Raw genomic sequence first — 22682 nt, 5'->3', positions numbered from 1 at the left:
ATGAATGTAAAAACAAGATAAGAAATGGAAGCAAGGACACAACTGAAAGAATTAGCCTTTTCAAAAATAAAAATAATCTCTTCTACTTAGAAAATGGAAATAGAGAAGATGAGTAAAATCACACAAGGTTTGAGGGAAACTGAAGGAGTTCACATCAGAACCTCTCAATCTTCTCAAGATTTGGTTTCATCTTTTGAGAGTATAATGGTCACAAAAAAGATTCAGGAGAGTGGCACTCTTTAGCCAATTGTAATTAAATAACCTGATTTCGATGTATTAGGGAAGGCTGAGATGAGTTAGCATGTATTCGTAATAGGCTCAGTTTATATGGCTTAATGAATGGGGAGAAGTAATGCTCTAGTCCTGGAAGCAGGAGGGAAGAAAGTAAATGGTACGGGTTATACAGAAGGTTTAGTATTAATAGAGTAAGAATAGTAGTTAGAGTGATAGAAGGTAAATACCTAAAGTGGTATTTGATCATGATGTCAAGGCTAAGAAAGGACTCAAAGGGCCAGAAGTCATAATGAAAGCAAAGAGCCGTTTCCATAGGCCGTAAGGCAGTGGAAGAGGTAGAAAGAAAGTGCAGAATTGAATTACAGAATTCAAAATCTTCATAGTAGAGCAATCCTAAGAAAGTAATGTTCAAAGGTTGATGATCCAGTGGGTAGGTAAAGCATAGTGAAGAAAAAGATCATAAGAATTGAGAAGACTAAGGAACTGTGAAGCCAGAATGGCAATAGCATTTCTTTAAATCTCTAAGGATAACAGCAGCAGACAGTATTGAAAGGAAGATATGAATCAGGATAAAAGGAAGGGGGTAGAGTATCCTGGACTTTAGATATCCATGATTAATGTAGGGACAGAGTGGTATAATGATGATATGAATGTTAAAAGGGAGAAGCTGAGAGATGATGGCAAATGATATCTAGAAGTGGCAATAAGTCACAGGAAATGGGAAAATTAATAGCAGAAGTTTTAAGGAGTGCATGTCCTCAGAGGAAAAGACAGTTTTTAGTTAATTCAAGGGAGAAAGAATGTCAAAAGAATAGATATATAATATAGAAGTATTTATTTACAACAAAAAGGAATTCCAAAAAGAGAAAAGGTCAGTAGTAGACAGTAGTAGAAAAAGGGAGAGGGATGGATGGATAGGCCCTGGAAAGAAATAGGATTGAGATAGAGATACAGGGTAGGAAAATGGGTTAGTGGCTGCAGTGAGAATTTTGAATAACAAGATTTAGGGAAGCATAACGTTAGGGAATTTTGAAAGCATGTTATTGATAAGGGAGGTGGGGATAGAGCTGAATAAATAGAATTGAGTAATGGAAGACTAATTATTAATCACTTTGACCTTGTTTTCAATTAGAAACAAAGTAATTTCTTATTAATGTGTAAGGGTAGAGACTTACCCCACAAAATATATGCTATTTGCCAACCTGAATATCTTGCTATGGCTACCTGAAACAAACAAAAAAACAAAAAAAGAAAAGAAAACAAAGCCATGTCAGTTTACTGTGGTGACAATATTGCAAGTAATCACAATCTAGAAAACAAAAGTTTCTGTAATGTATACAAATAGTACTTCTTTTTCTAACATATTATATATGAAGAAAAAATTGTTTTTAGGTTTCCTATAGATTAAGGGACTATGCTTATCTTCAAAATTTTGTTATACCTTTGACAAATCTGAGAATGAATATAGAAATTTTAAAAAGTCCAGGGATTAATGTGCCTTCTTGAAATCAGAAGATAATTTTTCAACTGCTATTTATGTCATACTTCATTGTTTGGCAAATCCCTTAGTCTCAATTTTCCTATTTATAAAATAGACATGATACTTTACTTATTTACTTCACAATGTCATTATGAGAGTCAAGGAGAATGTATTTCAAGCATTGCATAAATTAAGATATTAGAATAAAGATGTAAATTCAAGTAATTGGATAATTTTGCCAAGAAAATCTCCTTTTGAATATCTTTACAGATCACTTAAGTAGAAACCATATTGTGGTCTTGATATTATTTTCATTACCTGAAAATTTTCATTAAGATTACCTCATTCATTTATTTTTCTTTAATTTTAAAGAGTTGATCTTATAATTGATAGAGATTTACTAAATGTGCAAAGTGCCATTATTCTGAACATAGAGTTAATACTAAATAAACTACTCATTAAACTAAATGAAACATTAAAAGGAAATCTGTCTCTATTCACATGGAATATATGTAATCATAATTTCTAAAAATAAATTGAATAGTCTTTAAACCTTTCTCAATTGAAAAATAAATGAGTTAATGTGAATTAAGTTCAAATAAAGTTTATCTTATATATTTGTATTTAAGTTCTCTTGATCTTCATTATTTCTTTCTTTAGCTGGAATTATTTTTCTCCTATTTCTCCCAAAAGCTTACCCCTTCTCTGCTTTTTAGTTGTCTTGGTCTTCTCAAGTAGATGAAATTTCCTTTGAAGGCAACCTCATAGTATTTGGCATCTGTCTTTTGGCATTTAACATTTTCTTTCTCGTATCAGTTATTGGCATTTTTTTATCTGATCTATATAAGCTCTTTGAAGGTAAAGTTAATTTCTAAAATTGTTTAATATATAGTAGACACTTGGTTGTTGTTGTTGTTTGTCCTTTGTTCTCAAAAAACACTATAACATCAGGGAGGTGAAGCCTTGACAAACACATGTATTGGATTTAAGTGAGGGAAGACTGTGCAAAGTCACAAGCTTCACTTTCTCCTCCAGAGCCATCTGAGTTCAGTAGCCAAACATACATCAGGATGACTGGAGATAGCCCTGGATCCCACTGGAAACAGTGACCTTTTTAAACTAATGTTTTTTAACAGGTCTTAGTTTCATTTAAGACAACAATATTTGTTAAATGAATTAATGAATCCAAGAAAATAAAAAATAACTCTCTCCTTAGTGCTCAGAGAATAGCAATATTAGGGGTCTCTCTTTCCTTTAAGACTCTGATTTTCAAGGAACTAAATGCTCACCAATCTGATTCTGAACAGTGATGTTCCCTATTCCCTAAACTATCCTTCCTCTCTCAAAACAGAACAAGTACTATAAATTGGTTTAATTTTCATCACACTAATGAAAATGCTATGATAAAATCCAGTGGATTTTTCTCAATATTCATTCTTCTGTACCTCTCTTGGAAACATTGTACATGATCCTCTCATTTTTGCAAACTTCAATTGCCTCCATGACATTACATTTATTATCTTTTGCTTTCTACCTTTGTCTGTCTTTCCTGGACTCTCTTCCTTGTGAGTATTATTTAAGACTAATCTTGACCCTCTGATTTTTTTCCCCATCTACCCCATATTTGAGCTCCTTTAATCTCATGATCTGTAAAGATCATATAATGTATTGGAGGAAAAAAAGCTTAATTTGAACTTTCTCCCACTATATCTAGAGCCATTTCCCATCATCTTGGTCTATAACTTGCCACTGGGTCCAGATGCTCCAGAGGAGAAATTGAGGGTGGCATTAATCCAATTCACTTGTAAGTCATAAAGTCATAGTCCTCTTCAAGAACAAAAGACTAACAACAGATTTGGATGCAAAATACTAGCTCTTCCACTTTCTGCTCATATGACTTGGGAAAGTAATTTAACTTTATGCAGCTCAGTGACCTCATCTGTGGAATGAGAATGTAAATATTTGTCTTTTCTTTCACATTTGTTGTGAAGAAGACAAGCTACAACTTTAAATCTCATACTTAGAGATCTAGCTTTAGAGGTTGACTCTAAACCTTACACTTAATTTTTCAATATGTAAATCTCTAGAGTTAACCTTCTGTTGTCTTACTGTGGAGCCAAATTCTTTAGGAACAATGGACTTAGGTTTTTTTTTTTTATGGTTAGGTTCTTTCTATATCTGGTACATACTCCCCCCACCCCCTCCCTACTTTATGTTTCCTTTTGCACCTTGTATTCCTCTGTTTGATTGTAAGCTCTTTGAGGTCAGGAACCATTTTAAAAATTCATTTTGTATCCTCAATACTTAGAATAGTGTCTGGCATATAGAAGGTGCTTAATAAATATTTATTGACTATCATCAAACTTTCAAGGGTTTCAATATCATCCTGGTTGTTAACTACGTTTACAAGTCTAAAGATGTGTAAGGTAGCTAGGAAATATCAGGTTGACTGGGCCCTTGTGCCGTGGCTCTTTTAAACCTGGATACTGATTAGATTTGGATTCAATAGTTTATTCAAATAAAAAATGGAGACAAGCAATCACTAGACACTTACCACACTATTGGAAGAGGACGGATTATGAAACTTCAAAGGAATAAAGTTTTTCTCACCTAACCACAGCCTTTTTATATGTTTTCTAGATGAAAGTAAAAAAAAAAATTATTAAATATAATTAGAAATGTAGTCTACTTTGACAAGGAAAAAACATGTAAAGGTAAGAAATGAACAGCAAATGGTTACATTAATTGGTGCTTTTAGAGATGATATAGTATAATAAAAAGAGTATTAAATTCTGCTACTATCCAATTGTGAGGGTTAGGAAAGTCAATTAACTTCTCTATTTCCTCCAACCTCCAATAATAATAACAATAATAATAATAACCATTTAAACAACATTTTAAGGCTTGTAAAGCATTTTACAAATGTAATTTCATTAGATTCTTAAAACAATAGCTAAATGCTATTGTTATTTCTATTTTACAAATGAAGAAATTGAGGCATCAAACAATTGAATGACTTGTCAAGGTCAATAAGTCTTTGGGGTGCAGCTTGAACTCAGGTCTTCCAATTCTAAGTCTGGTACTCTATTTACAATGCCATTTAACTACCTATCAAATTGTCAGTTCTGTCTCAAAGGTTATTGTGAAGCTTAAAAGAGATGGTTTAACTTTATTAATATTTTGATTTTGTGATACCCATCTGTCAGCATCTTTTAACTTCTGGAACAAATATATCTGAGAATAGAATATTTTATATTATTGCTGACCTTGTAACATGTTTTTGGTGTGTGCTCTGTCTTGGAATTTAGAACAGTTAGTTAGTAATCTTCAGCATGATTCTCCCCAAAGGACCCCACTTTATACTTTATGGAGAAAATGAAGTCCAGGGCCCAGTGCAATTAGTACAGTATCAACTATGAGAGGAGCTGTCCATTGTTAGAGAATCCTTTTTTGACTTCAAGTACACAGGATAATACTCTTAAACTCCTTAAGTCAGCATATGTCTCTATGTTTTTACATTTCATTTAATACCAGTACTCAGCAAGTCAGTGAACAAAATGATCCCTGTAGTAACATCTGCCCCCATATTTTGCATAATTTTAACATATGCTTGACAGATACTTAGGTTGAAAAGTAGAGGCATTCCAACAAGATGATTGTTGCCAGTTCCAATGATCTTATGACAAAAAGAGTCATCTACTCCCAGAGAGACGACTGTAGAAACTGAATGTGAATCACAACATAATATTCTCACTCTTTTTGTTGTTGTTCACTTCCATTTTGTTTTCTTACTCATTTACTTGCTTTTTAAAAAATCTGATTTCTCTTGTGCAGCAAGAGAATTGTATAAATATGTTTATACATATTGAATTTAACATATGTTTTAATATGTTTAACATATATTGAATTATTTGCCATCTAAGGGAAGGGTGGGAGGAAGGAGGAGAAAATCTGAAACACAAGACTATGAAAGGGTCAACATTGTCAAATTATCAATACATATGTTTTGAAAATAAAAAGCTTTATAAAAAAAGGCGTTCTTTTGTTCTATCTAATCAAAGGCTTAAAAATGGATACGTGTGTGTTTTGTAATATCATAGTCATTTCTGAAAACTAAAACAAAAATAAAATCCCGTGTACACATCTAATATTCCAGGATATTCTGGCTGGAAAAAGTTTTTTAAAAATATAATAATGAGGGAAAAATGGTAGCCCAAGGCAGTTACAATGATAATATGTCTGTTTTGCTGCTAATTACATGACATGTCATTGGATCTAAATCCAATGGGGTATCTAAACTAGAAAAAAATGAATTGGTTCTGCTTATAAATGATGGATCCCTGCAAAATATATTGAATAAGTCATACCAAATACATTCAAGTAATTCTACTACTGAGTATAAATTTACTATCTTCCATTTTTGTAGAGTTTTAATTCTAGACCTTTTTTTCTTCACATACCACCATAAACCTATCTCTTTGCAATTCAGTCTAATGTTTCCCTTTGGAGAGAAATAGAAAATTCAAAACTCTTTCACATAAAATCCTTTCAAATACTTGAAGGCAGATTTCATATTCTATTCTATGTGTCTTTTCTTCTCACAAATATACATCCAAATTCTTAAATTGATCCTTATATTAAAATATTTCAATTTGCTTCATCATTGTGATTATAGTCTTCTGGATGAATTCTAGCTTGTAAGTTTCTAAATCTTTCTAAAATGTGGCACCAAGAACTGAACATAATACTCTAGAAATAATCTGACAAAGCAGAGTCTAATGGATTATAATCTTTCTCATTTTAAATCATATGCATCTATGAATGTAGTTTGAGATTGTGTTACTATTTTTTTACTACACCATTCTGTCTCATATTGAATTTGTAATCTACTGATATCACTACTAGTCAGTTATTATTTTCAAATAAGTAAAGGAGTAGGTATGAACATAGACCACTAATTAGGGAGCAATTAATGGTTGTAGATGAGGGAAATATACTAGATAATATATTAGAGATAAAATTTTGAAAGGTTAAATTCAAGCTGTAATCTGAAAAGGTAAACCATCAAAATGAGTTTCCACGAGTTAATAATGATGCACATTTAGGCAAAACTGTTGAAAAATCTGGAGTAGCTCCTTTCAAAACTGGTAAAAGTAAGTAATTTGCATTGAGCAAATTGGGAAAACATTATAGAGTGTGAAGGATAAGGTAATGATAAATAAATTAACCTCATTCAAAATCTTAACCTGAGTTCCTTTAGGTTATTAGCCTGGGAATCAATAATTCAGCTTCTACCCACTTACCTCACCTTCAGAAAAATACCCAGCTGCATCTTTGCCAGTTTGAAGATGCTTAACAATCTCTCTCCCTAGAATGCCTCTGCAGATCTCAAGGCCAAAGAATGCAAGTTTTTCATCTACTCAAGGACATATACATTAGGCATATATGCCCTTATTTTCTACTCAGATATAAAACCATGCCAGTCTTTTAACTACTAGAGATAGTAAATCCAGATGCTGGAGGCTAGCTGAATTCAGGATCTCAGAGGCAACATCTTGTTTGTCTGGGTTTAGTTAGGAGTGATTGAAAATTGGTTGGATATAGTTAAAGGTAAAAGGATACCCATAGAAACAAGAACTGGTGGAAAAAATGGCAGCTATGTAATAAAGAGAGAAATCTTAGCCAATAGGCCATTTGATTCAACATCTGCATAATTTGGAAAGTATCTATTCCTGATATGATTTTTATTTCTTGATTGTTTTTTTTCCTTTTTGATATGTTTTTTCCAATAAATTGTATTTCTTTAATTATTTTCCAATTACATGTAAAAAGCTTTAATGTCCATTTTTAAAAATTGACTTTAAATTTTTCTTTTCTTCTTTTACCCTCTTCCCTCTTTGAGAAAGCAAACAATTTGATATTGATTATACATATAAATTCATGCAAAACATATTTCCTAATTAGTCATGTTGCAAAAGAAAAAGCAAAGAGAAAAGGAAAAAATAAAGTTTATAAAAATTATGCTTCAATCTAAATCTATACTCATAATTAATCACTTCTCTCTCTCTGCAGAGATGAATAGTATTTTTCATCATGTGTCCTTTGGAAGTGTCTTGGATCATTGTCTTGATCTAAGTTTTTCAAAATTGATTATCTTTACAATATTGTACTATGTTCAGTGTTCTAGTTTTGCTAAATTCATTTTTCAAGAATTCATGTCTTCTCAGAGCTTTGCTCATTATTTTTTATAACAAAAGATTATTCCTTTACAACACATACTACAACTTGTTCAGTTATTTCCCCAACTGATGAGCATTCTTTTGATTTCCAAATCTTTACTACCACAAAATGAAGCATTATAAATATTTTTAGTAGAAATAGATTCTTTCCCCTTTTCTCCAATCACTTTGGGACACAGACCTAGTAGTAGTATGGGTGAGTTAATATCATTCACTTTCATCATTATTATTTCTAACTATGTATTTCCCTTCATCCCATTTTCTTCTGTTTCTTCTTTCTTTCTTTTTATCTTGTCTTTCCTCTAAAGTATTGTTTTGCTTCTGATCACTGCCTTTTATCTGCTCTCTTTTTTATTACTCCCCCTTTCTCTTATCCCTTTTCCCTCCTATTTCCTTGTTGGAAAAGATAGATTCCAATTTCAATTGCGTGTGTATGTGCATACACATATATACACACACACATATGTATGACATATACACAATTGGAAATAGAATATTATAATATATATTTTATATGAATATACATAGAATCTATGTATATAGAATATATTCTACATATGTGTATGCACACACACATGTATCACATTTCTCCTTCTTTGAACCAATTTAGATATGAGTGAAATTAAACCATTATCTGATGCCTCCCATTTCCCTCTCCATTGTAAAAACTCTTCCTTTAGCACCTCTTGTATGTGAAGTAATTTTATCTATTGTTTTTCTCCCATTCTCCTTATCCCATGGTATCCCTCTTTCTAACCTATTCATTTTTAAAAATGTCATCCCAACAAGATCAATTCATTCTTATGCTTTTTTAAATGTACAATCCTTCCAACTGCCCTAACAGTGATAGTTTTTCAGAAATTACATGTATTATCTTCCTACACAAAAAGGTAAACAGTTAACCTTATTGAGTCCTTTATGATTTATCTTTCCTATTGGACTTTTCATGCTTCTCTTGAGTCTCATATATGAAAGTCAAATTTTCTGTTCCACTGTGGTCTCTTCATCAGGAATGCTTGAAAGTCTTCTATTTCATGAAATATCTATTCATGAATTTTTTTCCCCTGAAGGATTATATTTATTTTTTTCTGGGTAGGTTAATATTGGCTATAATTCTAGTTACCTTGTCTTCCAAAATATTATAAGAACTCTGTTCTTTTAATATGTAAAGTGCTAAATCTTGTGTGATCCTGACAGTGGCTATATGGTATTGGAACGATCTCTTTATGACTACTTGAAACATTTTCTCTTTGACCTAGGAGCCATAATTTGGTTGTACTATTCATGGGAGTTTTCATCTTTTTCAGGTAGTGTATTCTTTTCATTTCTATTTTGCTCTTTGTGTATTAGGAGTTTGCTTTGATAATTTCTTGAAATATGACATCTGGCTCTTTTATCATAGCTTTCAGGCAGGCTTTCTTTGATGTATTTTTATCTATCAGTTGTTTTTCTCCAATGAGATATCTCTTATTTTCTCCTTTTTTGTTCTTTTGACTTTATTCTTTCTTGATTTTTCATTAAGTCATTAGTTTCTACTTGCCTAATTCTAATTTTAAAGACATTTTTCCTTCAGCAAGATAGCTCTTTTTCTATTAGGCTATTTCTCTTTTTAAAGTATTATTTTCTTAAATTTTTTTTTGGTATGTTCCTCTACCTTTTTTTTTCAATTGCTCTCATTTTTAACCAAATTTTTCCTCTACCACTCTTTTATTTCATTTTGAAAACCCTTATTTGCACTTCCAAGAATTCTTGTTGGGCTTCTGTACAAATTACATTTTTCTTTTGAGGCTTTGCTTGTAGATCACTTGATTTCATTGTCTTCTTTGGAATTTGTGAATTTATCTTCCATGTATGTATGTGTGTGTGTGTGTATGTGTGTGTGTAAAACTGAATGGTAAAATATAGGTCTTGGCTATTTTGTTCAAGAGCTAAATGAGCTCTTCAATTTGACATTTTTTGAAGGTTTTAGGTTGAATTTTATTAATTTTTCAGTTTGTCAATATATAAGTTCCTTCTGGATTCTTTTCTCTATCTAAACTTGCTTGGTAGTACATCAACTCTCATGGTTTAATGATTTCAAATTGGGTTATTTATACTGTCCTCATTTCTCTTCTGAATTCCAGTCCCATATCACCAACAGCCAGAAGATGATCAGAATGTCTCACAGGTATCTCAGATTTGACACGTCCAAAACAAATATCATGATCTTTCAACTATCTTTCTCCTGGTTTCCAGATTCCTTTTTATAAATTTTTTCATTATCATTAAAACTCTGAGCAAATCTGTTCTCACTAATCAGTGGGTTACTTTTACTTTTGAGTTGATCTTTACCTTTGAACTATCGATTTCTCTTTGATTTCTAGAATTCATTTCTTTCTATCTGAATGAGTTTATGAATTCATGGCTTAGAATGTAAAAGAGAATGAGTTAACCATTTTTGTTAACTACATTAGAGTACAGGAGAGGGGTATTAGGTGGCCCATTGACTCATTTAGTTTTCTTACCTGTAGCAGGCTAAAATGTGAAATAAATAGCTTATACAAGTAAGGGAAGCAGAAAAAATGGTCAGCATCCAAACACCTGTAATAACAATAAAAAGGCATATCAGTGCTCTCTATATACAATACAATATACTTCAAATACAGTTCCTTAAAATCTGATCCTCTGTACCAAATACCACACTACTTTATACCACATGCATGAGAAAGAATTGGGAAAAATCTATTTTGATTCCTTTGGCACTAATTATTATTTTAAAGTAGAAATTAAAGTTTTTGCTGGAGCTTTGTGGGATGCTACCTGTATATTCTCTCTCTATTCATGGTTACTTTTATAATCCTTCCTTCTTTCCTAACTTTAAATAGTGTAAACTAGAATATATGCAACTACTCTAGAGGATGCATTATTCACATAATTGGGAGAAACTGTATACAAATAAAAGAACAGAACTATGCTAGTAAATATTTAACCATCAGTTTTCCTGGGGAGTGTGTGTGTGTGTGTGTGTGTGTGTGTGTACATGAAACACTTTTTTTCTTTTTTTTTTTTTTTTTTAACTAGGGACACATTTATCCACAAATATATACATTGTCCAGGGAAAAGTGCACTCAAACTTAGAACCCATGAGACAACAAAAGAGGTGACCATGAAACATTATTTTAATTTACATTATTAGTATTTTCTTTATGCTTTCTTAAGTCTAAAGTAATCAACAAAATAAACCAAACACTAATTTGTAGCATTTGCTTATGTTCAAAATATAAATGCTCACAATGAAAATTTAAGAATAAGTTCTCATTAACAATTATCATCCATTAATGAGCTGGCTCCTGCACACTCTTGATTATATGAAGAGACAACAGTTTATATTGAAAAATATAGATTTTTGGGAAGCTAGGTGGTGCAGTGGATAGAGCACCAGCCTTGAATTCAGGAGGACCCGAGTTCAAATCTGGCCTCACACATTTAATATTTCCCAGCTGTGTGACCCTGGGCAAGTCACTTAATTCCAATTGCCTCAGCAATATATATGTATATTAGTAAATTATGAGCTCAGGATATCAAGATTTATGACATATAAGACCCAAACTATAGTAAATATCTTTGGCTTTCAGAATGTCCATAACAATCATCAGTGATAGTTTCATTTTATTCTGTTCTGGTTAAGTTCTGGGCAGAATACCTTAAGAAGACCATTGACAAGATATATCAGTTCCAGAGGAGAACTATGATGTAAAAGGGTTATTTGAAGTATAACTATGATTATTTAGTCTGAAGAATACAGGCTGGGACATGATTCAATGGAAGTCTTGTTTCAGTAAGACAATCTTTATTCTTCTGTGATTTATTCCCTTGCTTATTCTACACACACACACACACACACACACACACACACACACACACACACACACACACATCTTTCCAAAACCTTCTCTTCTCAAACTTCCTGTAAATTACCTTCTACCAGGCAGAAATTGAGCATTTCCATTGTCAAAACAAAACAAAATAAAACAAAACAAAAACCTTCAAATTATCATCCTATATCTTTTTCATCTCAGCTAAATAAGAAAAAAAATTGTTTATATTCACTGTCTCCACTCCCTTTCCTCCTTACTTGTCAGTTCTTCACAATCTCTCTTCTGGTTGATAATCATTTTATAGAAACTGATCTTCTCAAAGTTATCAATGAACAGTCCTCCTTCTATCTTCTGCATTTGGTAATTGAACCATTCTCTTCTCCAGGTTATTCTTCTGTGGGTTTTCATGATGTCTCCCCATTGTCCTCCAACACATCTAACCAACCCTTTTCAGACTCCTTTGCTGACTTAATCATTTAAATAAGAGGAAAGCAAACTACAGGGCATGGAGCACATCCAGCCTACCTGTTGTTTTTGTATGACTCACTCACAAGCTAAGAATAATTTTTTTAACATTAAAAAAATATTTTTTTACTGTACTTAAAACTCTATTAGAAATAAACTTCTAGGAGTGTAATAATGAGAGAACAATGGACTTAGCAATTCAGGCTCTAAGACTGCTATGAACCTGCCCCAACTCATTTCACTTCTCTATGATTCAGGTTCCTCATCTGTAAAATTAAGAAGTCGGATTGGATGATCTAAAAGGTTTATTCCAGTTCTGGTATTTTATGTCTCTTCTTATGTCTTATGTTTCTTTGTATTTTATTATGGTAAGATCATTTATGTTAGCTATTTTATATCTTAACTCCTTCCTGTGAGATGTCCTTTTCCATGATTTAGAATCATCGGATTCAAAGCTGAAAGGAACTTGATCCAATCTGATTTTACAGGTGAGAAAACAGAAGTCCAGAGAGATGATATAACTTCCTAAGGTTCTTTCTACTGCTAGTAAGTAGCAAAACCTGAATTCAAAACTTCTGTCTTCTCAATCTAAGGCTCTCTCTACTATACCATGCTGACTTGTTGCTTGGACTTCTCTGGGAACTCTACTACCAATATTTCAACAAGAATGAGCTAATGATAGTAAGAACTAATTAATTCTAGAGTTATGACATGACAATAACTGAAAATTATGAGCCTTTTACAGAATCATTGTGTTAAGTTTTCATTAATAAATGGTTACATCTATTTTGACTTTTGGTTCATGACAATATAGAAATCATGGGTTATTGAAAGTTACCAGTGCCTTGACAGTTTATACCAAATTGGAAAGGCTTTGAATAAAGAACTGGCAATGGTCCATATGTTAGTCATGAAAGGACCAACTTATATTTGGAGAAACTCCTTGTCAAAAATGGGATACTTGGTGATGAGTGACTTTGGGTTAGAGCAACTCATTAAGATTATGTCTTGAGGCAGCTAGGTGGTACAGTAGACAGCACTGGCCCTGAAGTCAAGAGTACCTGAGTTCAAATCCAGCCTGAAACACATGTACTAGCTGTGTGACCTTGGGCAAGTCACTTAACTCTGCCTCCAAAAAAGATCATTCTTAGTGTATGATGTACTCTGAAGTACAATGAGAAGGAAAACTTGTTTGAACAAAATCATAGCTCCTTAATTACCATAAATATCTTAAGTATTAGGGAGAAGATAAAAAGGGGAAATGAAATTAAAAGGAGAAATATAAATAATAAAAGGAGAAAATGGAAAATCCTAGAATGTTTTATTCTGTCATTACTCAAACAGAAAGTGATTTTTAAAAGATAAAATTCCATTTTCCACATTTCCCTGATTTCTGTTCTTCCTCAAAATCCATATTTTCAGGATGATATTGTTTCCAAACTATTCTGTAAGAATGATTTTGTTTTATTTTGTCAGTTTATTTAAGAGAAAGAGCCAAGCTGTTAAAAAAAGCTTGGAACTGTGAATATTTCTTTTCACAAAACTGCAATCTCAGCCACTCAAAGCATAATAACTATACAGGACTGGTTTACCTTTTGCCACGTTAATCAGCTCCTTTATCCGTAGAATAGCTGGTGTCAGTACTCCTGTCTCATTAACTGAAGCAATGTAGCTCTCCAGTCCCTCCTCAAACATGTCTAGCTCTCGTACAATGTATGTGTACATGCAAAATTCAATTATAATGAACTGGGGGGAAAATGGAGGAAAGGTTTTAGAAATATTGCCATTATTCATGGCATAACCCAATGCATACAAAGTCCAGTGTTATTCTAAAGACTGTCTCTTTTGGGTCATTTAGGCTCTTCAATCTCTTTTAAAATTCTTTCTAGTCTCTATGTGGCTCTGATTATTTGAATGGCATTGCAATGTGAAAAATGTTCAGTATCTCTACCCATATGAGAACTTCAAATAAATATGGGCCCAGACATCCATATGGGAACTCATTAAATTAAATCAAATTGTTATAAGCAATCCAAGGTCATATTTCCATTGATAAATAAAAGGAAGACTTGAGGGGTGACTTTGGGGATGATCCAGGCAAAATAATAAGATCATCTTTTTTTGAAAAAATACTGTGTTCTATGGAGTTACATTACATGTACTCTGTCTGATATTACAGCAATCCAAGCAAGAACATACGTTTATTTTTGCCTAAATTATGATGACAATGGATTCTTTGGGAATCAGTAGCCCTGGGCATGGGATTCTTATGCCCATTTTTGCTATTAACTAGCTGTGGCATCTGGGTCAGTTTTCTTACCCATCACTGGCCTGATTTAATTGTGGATGGGAGATTTTAATTATCCAGCCATCATCTTAGCTCTCCCATCTGAAAAAAGAGAAGCTAATAACATTAATTAAATGATATTTTCAGCCTTTAAAAAGTGGAAGACCCAACAATAGGAAATTCTGTCCCCAAAATGATTCTCATGAACAGGGGGAACTGGTTGTTCAAGGTAGAAATAACGGGAATATTGAGAGGAGAAAGGAGAAGTAATGTTTCCATGTTAGAGTTTGTGATAGGGAAAAGGAAAGCTGGACACAGTCTGGCAGGTACCCCACATTTTGGAAAAGCTGATTTAAAAGGATTCAGCAGGAAGGTAGGAATTAAAAATCTCCAGAAAAAAAAATCATCTGAGGAGGAGTGGTAAAAAAAAAAATCTCAATGAAATTCTGAGAACCTGAAGAGAAATGATTTAAATGAGAAAGAAAAGTGGTGGTTATCTCAAGAAATTAATGAAAAAACCCAGGGAACTTAAAAACTAAGTTAGATATTTTAAAATATATATATAAATGGAATTGGAAGATGATGAATAATATGGGAGTATGATATCATCCTGTAAAAATCATGTCAGGAGGTCTATAGCTATGGAGTTGAGGCTGGTAAATGTCATGGGATGATATCTGACAACAGAAAGAAGGAGGCTCAATTACTACCTAGTTTCTGTTTTCTCTGACAAGAAGAATGACTTTTGCCTTGAAAATGTCTAAAAAAGAAAATAAGAAAAAAATTCTTCATAGGAAGCTGATACCTAATCTTATTAAGGAGATAATAACAGTACCTTGTTGTCTTTGAGGACTTCAAGTCATCTGTTTCAGATAAACTTAGCCTTAATTACTAAAAGAATTGTTGGATTGATTGCTTAATAATTTTGAAAGATTGAATAGACCAATAGACGTAGAGAATGGTAAATGGTTTTTTTATTTTCAAGAAAGAAAACAACAGAATTTGTAAACTATGGTCTAGGGTAAAGGGGGAAGAGGACAAGGCAAGTATTTATTAGGTGTCAAGTACTGTACTAAGTGCTTTACAAATATTATCTCATTTGATCCTCACAATAACCCTATGAAGTAAGTGCTATTATATCTCCATTTTATAGTTGAGCCAATGTTAAGCAACTTGCCAAGGGTCACACAGTTAGTAAGTGTCAGAGGCAGATTCAGGTCTTCCTGACTCTAGCCCCATCACTTTATCTACTACATGACCTAGTTTGTCTAGAAGTCTAGACTTCCATTCCTGTTAATATTTCTTCTGCCTGTCCAGAGAATACTTCTGGGAGGAGAGTTCTAGAATTTATGAAGTGAAGGGTATTTTAAAATTTTGGTAGAAATCCTGAGGATAAGAAGTACCGGTTGGTATGGGTTTTCAGGGAATCTTCTTTGGCAATTTAATTCAATAAACATTCACTAAAAACCTACTAGATTCAAGGTGCTAGAGACACAAAGATGAAGATGAAATTCTTTGATTTTAAGAATCCTTTAAGGAACACAAGTTATACATAGGTAAATAAATACAAGAGTAATTGGAGATTGGATAAAACATTAACAGCTGGAAAGATCAGGAAACCCTTCCAAGTAGGGGTTGATATTTAACTGAGCACTGGAGGAAGCTAGGGGTCCTAAGAAGTGGAGGTAGCCAAGGAATATATGTAGTAAAGGAATATATTTAAAGAATAAGAGAAGTTCTGGAGATTGGAAATAGAATGTTGAGTTTGAGAACAGCTATTATGCCATTTTGGCTGAAGCACAAATAATATAAGTAAAGTAAGATGAAATGCTTGAAATTGTAGATGGGAGTTTAAAAGTTTGTATTTTAGGCAATAGGGAGTCAATGAAGATTTTGGAGGAGAGGAGTGACATGGTCAAACATGAATCTCAGGAATATTTGGCAGCTCCACTAAAGGTAGATTGGAGAAGAGAGATTGCAAGCAGGGAGATCAATAAAAAGATTATCAAAATAGTTGAGGTGAAAGATGAGAGAAGAAAGAACTAGGTTGAAAGGAAGAGATATTGTAAAGTTAGAATCCAAAAGATTTGGTAATTAACTGGGGATGAGGGGATGGGGAAAGGGAGAAGTAAGACAAGGATGACTCTTATGTGACTTTGGATGACTTCACCAGAAACTGGGAAGATTGGAAGACCAATAGAATAGGAGGAAAGAAGAATGAGTTCCATTTTGCACAAATTGAGTTTGAGATGTTCATAGAACAACCAAGTAGAAGCAGGGAGCCAGGTGATGTGGGCCTAGAGAGAGATCTTGGATGATTGGGAAGCCATCTGCATAGAAATGCTAATGAAAGTATAAACAGAGAAAATATTTCAGAACAGAATCTTGGGGAACCAATGATACTAATAGGAAGGACATGAATAAATGATCCAGGAAAAGGTACTGTGATGCAGTGGTTTTAGTATCCAGAAAAGGAGACAGTGATTACTAAGAGCCAGACAACATCCTCTAAAATAAGTTATGCCATACTATTTTCATTTCTTATTGTTATTTGACAAGGTTTTTAGACTGGTATCAATGAGGTCCATATGGCTTTGCACTCACACACTTATCAGCAAAGACAAAATGAGTCCTGGGGGGCTTTCCTGTCTATATAAGTATTGCATTACATAACTTTTCACATTCCTTCCAAATCTGGTATAGAATTTTAGAGTTGGGAGGAAGCTAGGCAGTGCCAATTTATAATTATTTCTATTGCCTACCTGAAAAACTAGTCATCCAGCCTTTGCTTAAAGATTCCCAAAGAGATGGAATATACCATATCCTGAAGCAACCTATTCCATTTTTGAACAGCTCTAAAATTTAGAAAGCTTTAAATTACATTTTTTCATTTTGTACTTATTACTTTAGTTATAAACTTCAAGCCCACACAGAAGAGACTTAGCCCTTTACTAGACTTCAGATTGTTGAAAGCAGTTATTATGTCTTCCCTGAATCTTCTCTTTCTCAGGTTCAGTATGTTCAGTTATTTTAATCAGTTTTAGGTGGTACAATGGATAGAGTGTTGACTAGGTCAAATATGGCCTCAGATACTTAATAGCTGGGTGAGCTTGCACAAATCATTTAACTTCTATCTGTTTTGTCATTTTCATCTGTAAAATGGAGACAATAATAGTACCTATCTCCTAGTATTATAAAAATAAAATGAGATTTGTGAAGTGCTTTGCAAACCTTAAAACATTGTATTAATGCTAGATGTTTTTGTTTATTGTTGCTATTTGTATTATTATTATTTTAGGCACTTAAATGAGGCTTTGAATCATTTTGATTGACCTCCTCTGGATTTCTTCATCTTATCAATTGATCAATCAACAAAATTTACTAATCAGGCACAATCTCAGGCACTGGGGATATAAATACAGTAAACGAAGCAATCCCAATTCATAAGGATCTTCCATTTTGATGGAAGAAACAATGAATACATGTGTAAGTATACACAGAATAAATGTAAAGAAATAAATACTAGGTGATTAAGGAGGGAGGGGTGAAGTCATTGTCATGAATGGTTTCTTGTTGAAGTGCTGGAACATGTAAAAAGTGAGAGAAATGATTATTAATAACCAGTAATTGTGGCAGATCCAGATTTTTCCTTTTTTTCTAAAGTCCTGATTTTAAAAGTTCATTCTCTTGAAAGTTGCTGATAATGAGATTGGACTAACTTTCTTGTTCAGGGCAACCATTATGTTCTGTTCAGGCTTGAATGGGGCATAAATTCTTTAAACAGATTACCCAAGACTGGGAGGAACTTAAATGGATGACATAATCAAAGTTCAAGTCCAGTCCCTTATTGTAATATTCATTCTCTTGTTAACTAATTAGAGTTGATTGCAATTGAACACTCCTCCAAAAGAATATATAAGCTAGGGGCCCAACTGCCAAGATTGCTTTTTATTTAAGAGAGATGACCAAATGACCATCGTTTTATTAATAAATGTGTTGTTCTTATTAATAACATGATTAAATTTCTTAGAAATTATGTCTCTTAAACCTTTTCAATTGCTACAAAAGGAAAAGAGGGAGTCTATAAAATTGAATAAAGGAGGGATATATTACAGGCTTGATGGAAAGCCAGTAGAGGGGCTTAAAGAAGTGAGTTGTGTGTGAGGAACAGAGAGAAAACTAGTTTCACCGGATTACAGAGTGCTGAAGGAAGAGTTATATCCAATGAGATTGGAAGAACATGGGTCTGGTTATGAAGGACTTTAAAAGCTAAACAGAAGAATTTATATTTTAAGCCAATAAAACTGAGTGAGAAGAGGAATGAAATGGTCAGATCTATACTTAAGAAAATTACGTTGCTGGAATTATGAAGGATAGATTGAACTAGGAAGACCTGAGACAAGGAAACCAGGCAGCTGGTTTGGTCTCAATGGTCTCATTGCAGTAATCTAGGTGAGAGCTGATGAGGATTTGAACTAAAGTGATAATTATGTGAGTAGAGAAAAGGGAAGTCAGCTGAGAGATATTGTAGAAGAAGAAGATTTGGCTGTTGCTATTTAAGGTTAAAGAGAATGAAGTCAAAGATAAAACCTAATTATGAGCCTGAGAGAATGAGTGAATGAATGGATGATGATGCCTTTGGCCTGAAAATACTATCAGATTTGTTTTTTTGTTTGTTTGTTTGTTTTTTTGACAGAAAGCAGGAGAGTTTGGAAGAGATGAAAGATAATGATTTCTGTGTTAAACATGTTTCATTTGAGATATCTCTGTGCCATCTGGTTTAAAATGTCTACATATATATATGTATATATATATATATATATATACATATATATATGTAATTGGTGATACAAGATTGAAGTTCAGGGAAAAATTATACTTAGATATATACATCTGGTAGTCATCAGTATAGAAATGATAATTAAACCCATAGGAAGTGATGAGGACACAAAGGGAAAGTATAGAGAGAAGATGAGATCTAGGACAGAACATTGGTGATTCCCCAGAACTAGGGGGCATAAACAGCAGGGGGTACTGAGAATGAACAGTTCCAGGAAACTATGCCTCTTAATTCATCCCAAGATTACCTGGGCTGCCATACTGAGCTTGCTGCTCATTAAAATCCCCAAATCTTTTTAGAATTATCATGACAGTAAGTGTTACTATGATATATTAGCCATGCAATTTTTTAAGCAGACTAAAATATTATGTTTTAGATTACTTAAAGTCTAAAACATCCAAGATGTCCCAAGGTATTCACAAAGACTTTTTAGATCAGAGTTTGAACTGAATTGGATCATTTATATAATTAGGTTCTTAGAAATAACTACTTTCTATTTTGTATCTTGAATTTAAATTCTTAAGACTTACAACTAAAATCTCTAAGATTTGTGATCCCTAAGCGTGGAAACTCTTTTCAGTAATAAAAACTGAAACTACTATTACTAGGAAGTTCTTTGAGATATAAAAATGTTAAGTGATTTATTATGGGCACATGACTAGAAAATTTCAGAAGAAAGATATGTAAAGACCTTCTTGCCTCCAGCCCAAAGTTCTGTCTACTAGAACTTGTAATATATACTTGTATATACTGGGATGAATTTCTTCCACAAAGCTAGATAAAATTTTTTATTCTAGGTAGTGGATGAGGTTCCTAGGTCATGGGCTAATGCATAGTTTCCTTATGCAGAAAGGGCAGATTAGTCCTATTCCTCCTCCTCCCTGCCCCCTTCATCTGATTGCTCTCTGAGGTTAATTGAATTATTGAATTATAAAAATAAAAATTATAAAAATAATTCTTTAGGGGGAAAAATCCATTATAGATTTATCTTAACTAGTGAATTCTCCCTAGGACATTTAAAACAAAAGTATTTTTAAAAAATGACTTTGTACCTTTCTCAAGAGTATGCCTGTGGTGTAAAGTGATCATATATTCCCATATTTGTGGTTTAGAAAAGAATCTGATTTACTTACAAGATATAAGCAGATGAAAGCTAACACAGTAGCACCAATCATTCGACTTGGGAACTGAAAATATGGATCCCACTCATAGATTCTGCGTTGAAACCAGGATTTCTCTTTTTCTCTGTAGACAGATAAACCCAAATAGATTCGAGGTAGATAAATAAACTGTTTTTTTTTTTAAACGCGAGGTCCTTCTTCCTCATTATCTATCCCTTGTGTTAACTTTGCGGGGAAATTTCTGTGAAGACATGTTACTTCTTTGTGCTTGCTGCCTGTGCATAATAATTTCTGTCCTAGGCTACCTTGGCACTCTCGCAGCACATAAGTCTGTAGGAAGCTTATTTAGGAAATGCAAGTGAAGGAGTTAGGTCCTGCAGTGAACTGAACATTCAACCTTATCTTCCTGAGCTCAAATCTGGCCTCAGACACTTATTAGTTATGAGACCCTGGGAAAGTCACTTAACTCTGACTTTGCCTCAGTTTCCTCATCTGTAAAATGACTTGGAGAAGAAAATGGGAACTCATACCAGTATTTTTTCCAAGAAAACCCTAAATGGCATCACAAAGACTTGGTCGTGACTGAAATGACTGAACAACACAAGAATAACTTAGAGTAACTTAGAGTTGTGTGATGCTTGTGAAATCACACATCAATTATGTGCTTTAAAAAAATCCAAATTTTTATTATTAATTAACATATTAATTATGGTAATTAAATTGCTATACAATATAAGGTATTGTTATGTATATATATACATATTTATATATAAATAAAACATCTCTATGTATCTATATGTTATATACAGATGCCATACCTACATCTACTTTACTAAGGTGCCTCTTTACAGCATCTGTATAAGAAATCAAGTAGTGTTTTTGTTCACCAACTTACAAGTTGCTAGTTTAGAAATAAGAAATTTCAGCGGAACAAGTTGTCAATAAAAACATTTATTAAGTTTTTACTTTGTTCTGGACAGTGTGCTAAGTGCTAAGTGTGTGTGTTATATATACGTGTGTGTGTGTGTGCCAAAAAAAACAAAAGATAATCTCTGACCTCAAGGAGCTCACAATCTATTGGGGAGTCAAGCAAACACATAGGTTCAAAAATATGTATAACCAAGATAAATAGAAAATAATCAACAGAGGGAAGGCACTAAAACTAATAGAGATAAAGAAAGACTTCCTAAAGAAGCTGGGAAGGAAACCAGGAAAAGAAGATGAGGGAAAACATTTCAGGCATGGGGAACAATTAGAGAAATTTCCTGGAGCTGGGATGTAGAGTGTCTTGTTCAAAGAACAGCCAGGAGATTAGTGACCTTGAATGGAAAAATACTTGATGGAGTGAAAGATGAAGTCCTTCTAACCTTCTCCCTTATAACACCTGTAGCTCTCAAAGTGCCACTTGGCATATAAAGCACATTGAAATGGTTGTCCTTTATTCTTGTCACTCTGCTGCTGTTAGTGCTCTCTTTAATACACACACACATGCATGCATGTATTTATGGTATTTAATATATAATTAATAAATATTTCATATATGTCATATGGAATGTTTATATGGAAATATATTCACATAGGTATGTATGTGTTGTGTAATACATACATAATACACACATATATACATGTACTTCTCTGGCTATATCTTGCTTTCCCCAGTAGAATGCAAGTTCTTTAAAGATAAGAATTGTTTTAATTTTTTTGTCTGAATCATAAAAACTGAACTGTATTTTCTTTAAATGTCATAGTTGGTATTCATGATGTATCTAACTACTCCATATAATATTCATATTGCAATAATATATAAAAATTTAAATGGTTATTTTTTAGGTACCTGAGACCTGCCTACAAATTGCCTGGAAAAAAAAATGGAGGACACAGGTAATAAGTATCTGAGACCATATTTGAATTGAGTCTTCTTGACTCTAGCCTTACCCTCTATTTACTACTCCACCTACATGACTCTGCTGAGACTATTATCTTCCTTATCTGTGCAGTTGTTTTTATCACTTTTAACTCATTTCTTTAAACTGCTGAGATTTCTATTTCCAAAAATTACTCTAATGCCCAAATGAAAGTTTCTTCACCTCTTCCCACCTTTTTATAGGTCCCTAGTTTCCATAAATAACCTATTTCTATTTCCTAGGCAGAAATAAGAA

General features: G+C 33.1%; 1 protein-coding gene across 2 annotated transcripts in view; it reads right to left on the bottom strand.

Annotated features, from left to right (window-relative positions):
• The window catches only part of LOC141550809 (stimulated by retinoic acid gene 6 protein-like), a 54679-nt gene that overhangs the window by 9602 nt on the left and 22395 nt on the right, over nt 1-22682 (bottom strand). For both annotated transcript variants that reach the window (XM_074281810.1, XM_074281811.1), the window contains exons 9-13: nt 20536-20647; nt 13868-14021; nt 10458-10533; nt 4269-4350; nt 1410-1458 (exon numbers count right to left, since the gene is read on the bottom strand). In XM_074281810.1, the coding sequence (XP_074137911.1) occupies nt 1410-1458; nt 4269-4350; nt 10458-10533; nt 13868-14021; nt 20536-20647 (473 nt within the window). The remainder of the gene's footprint in view (nt 1-1409; nt 1459-4268; nt 4351-10457; nt 10534-13867; nt 14022-20535; nt 20648-22682) is intronic.

This window comes from Sminthopsis crassicaudata, chromosome 1, assembly GCF_048593235.1.
Source record: "Sminthopsis crassicaudata isolate SCR6 chromosome 1, ASM4859323v1, whole genome shotgun sequence".
NCBI classification, from domain to species: Eukaryota; Metazoa; Chordata; class Mammalia; order Dasyuromorphia; family Dasyuridae; genus Sminthopsis; species Sminthopsis crassicaudata.
Note: the sequence above shows the minus strand (reverse complement) of the source record. Positions and strands in the feature narration are given on the sequence as shown.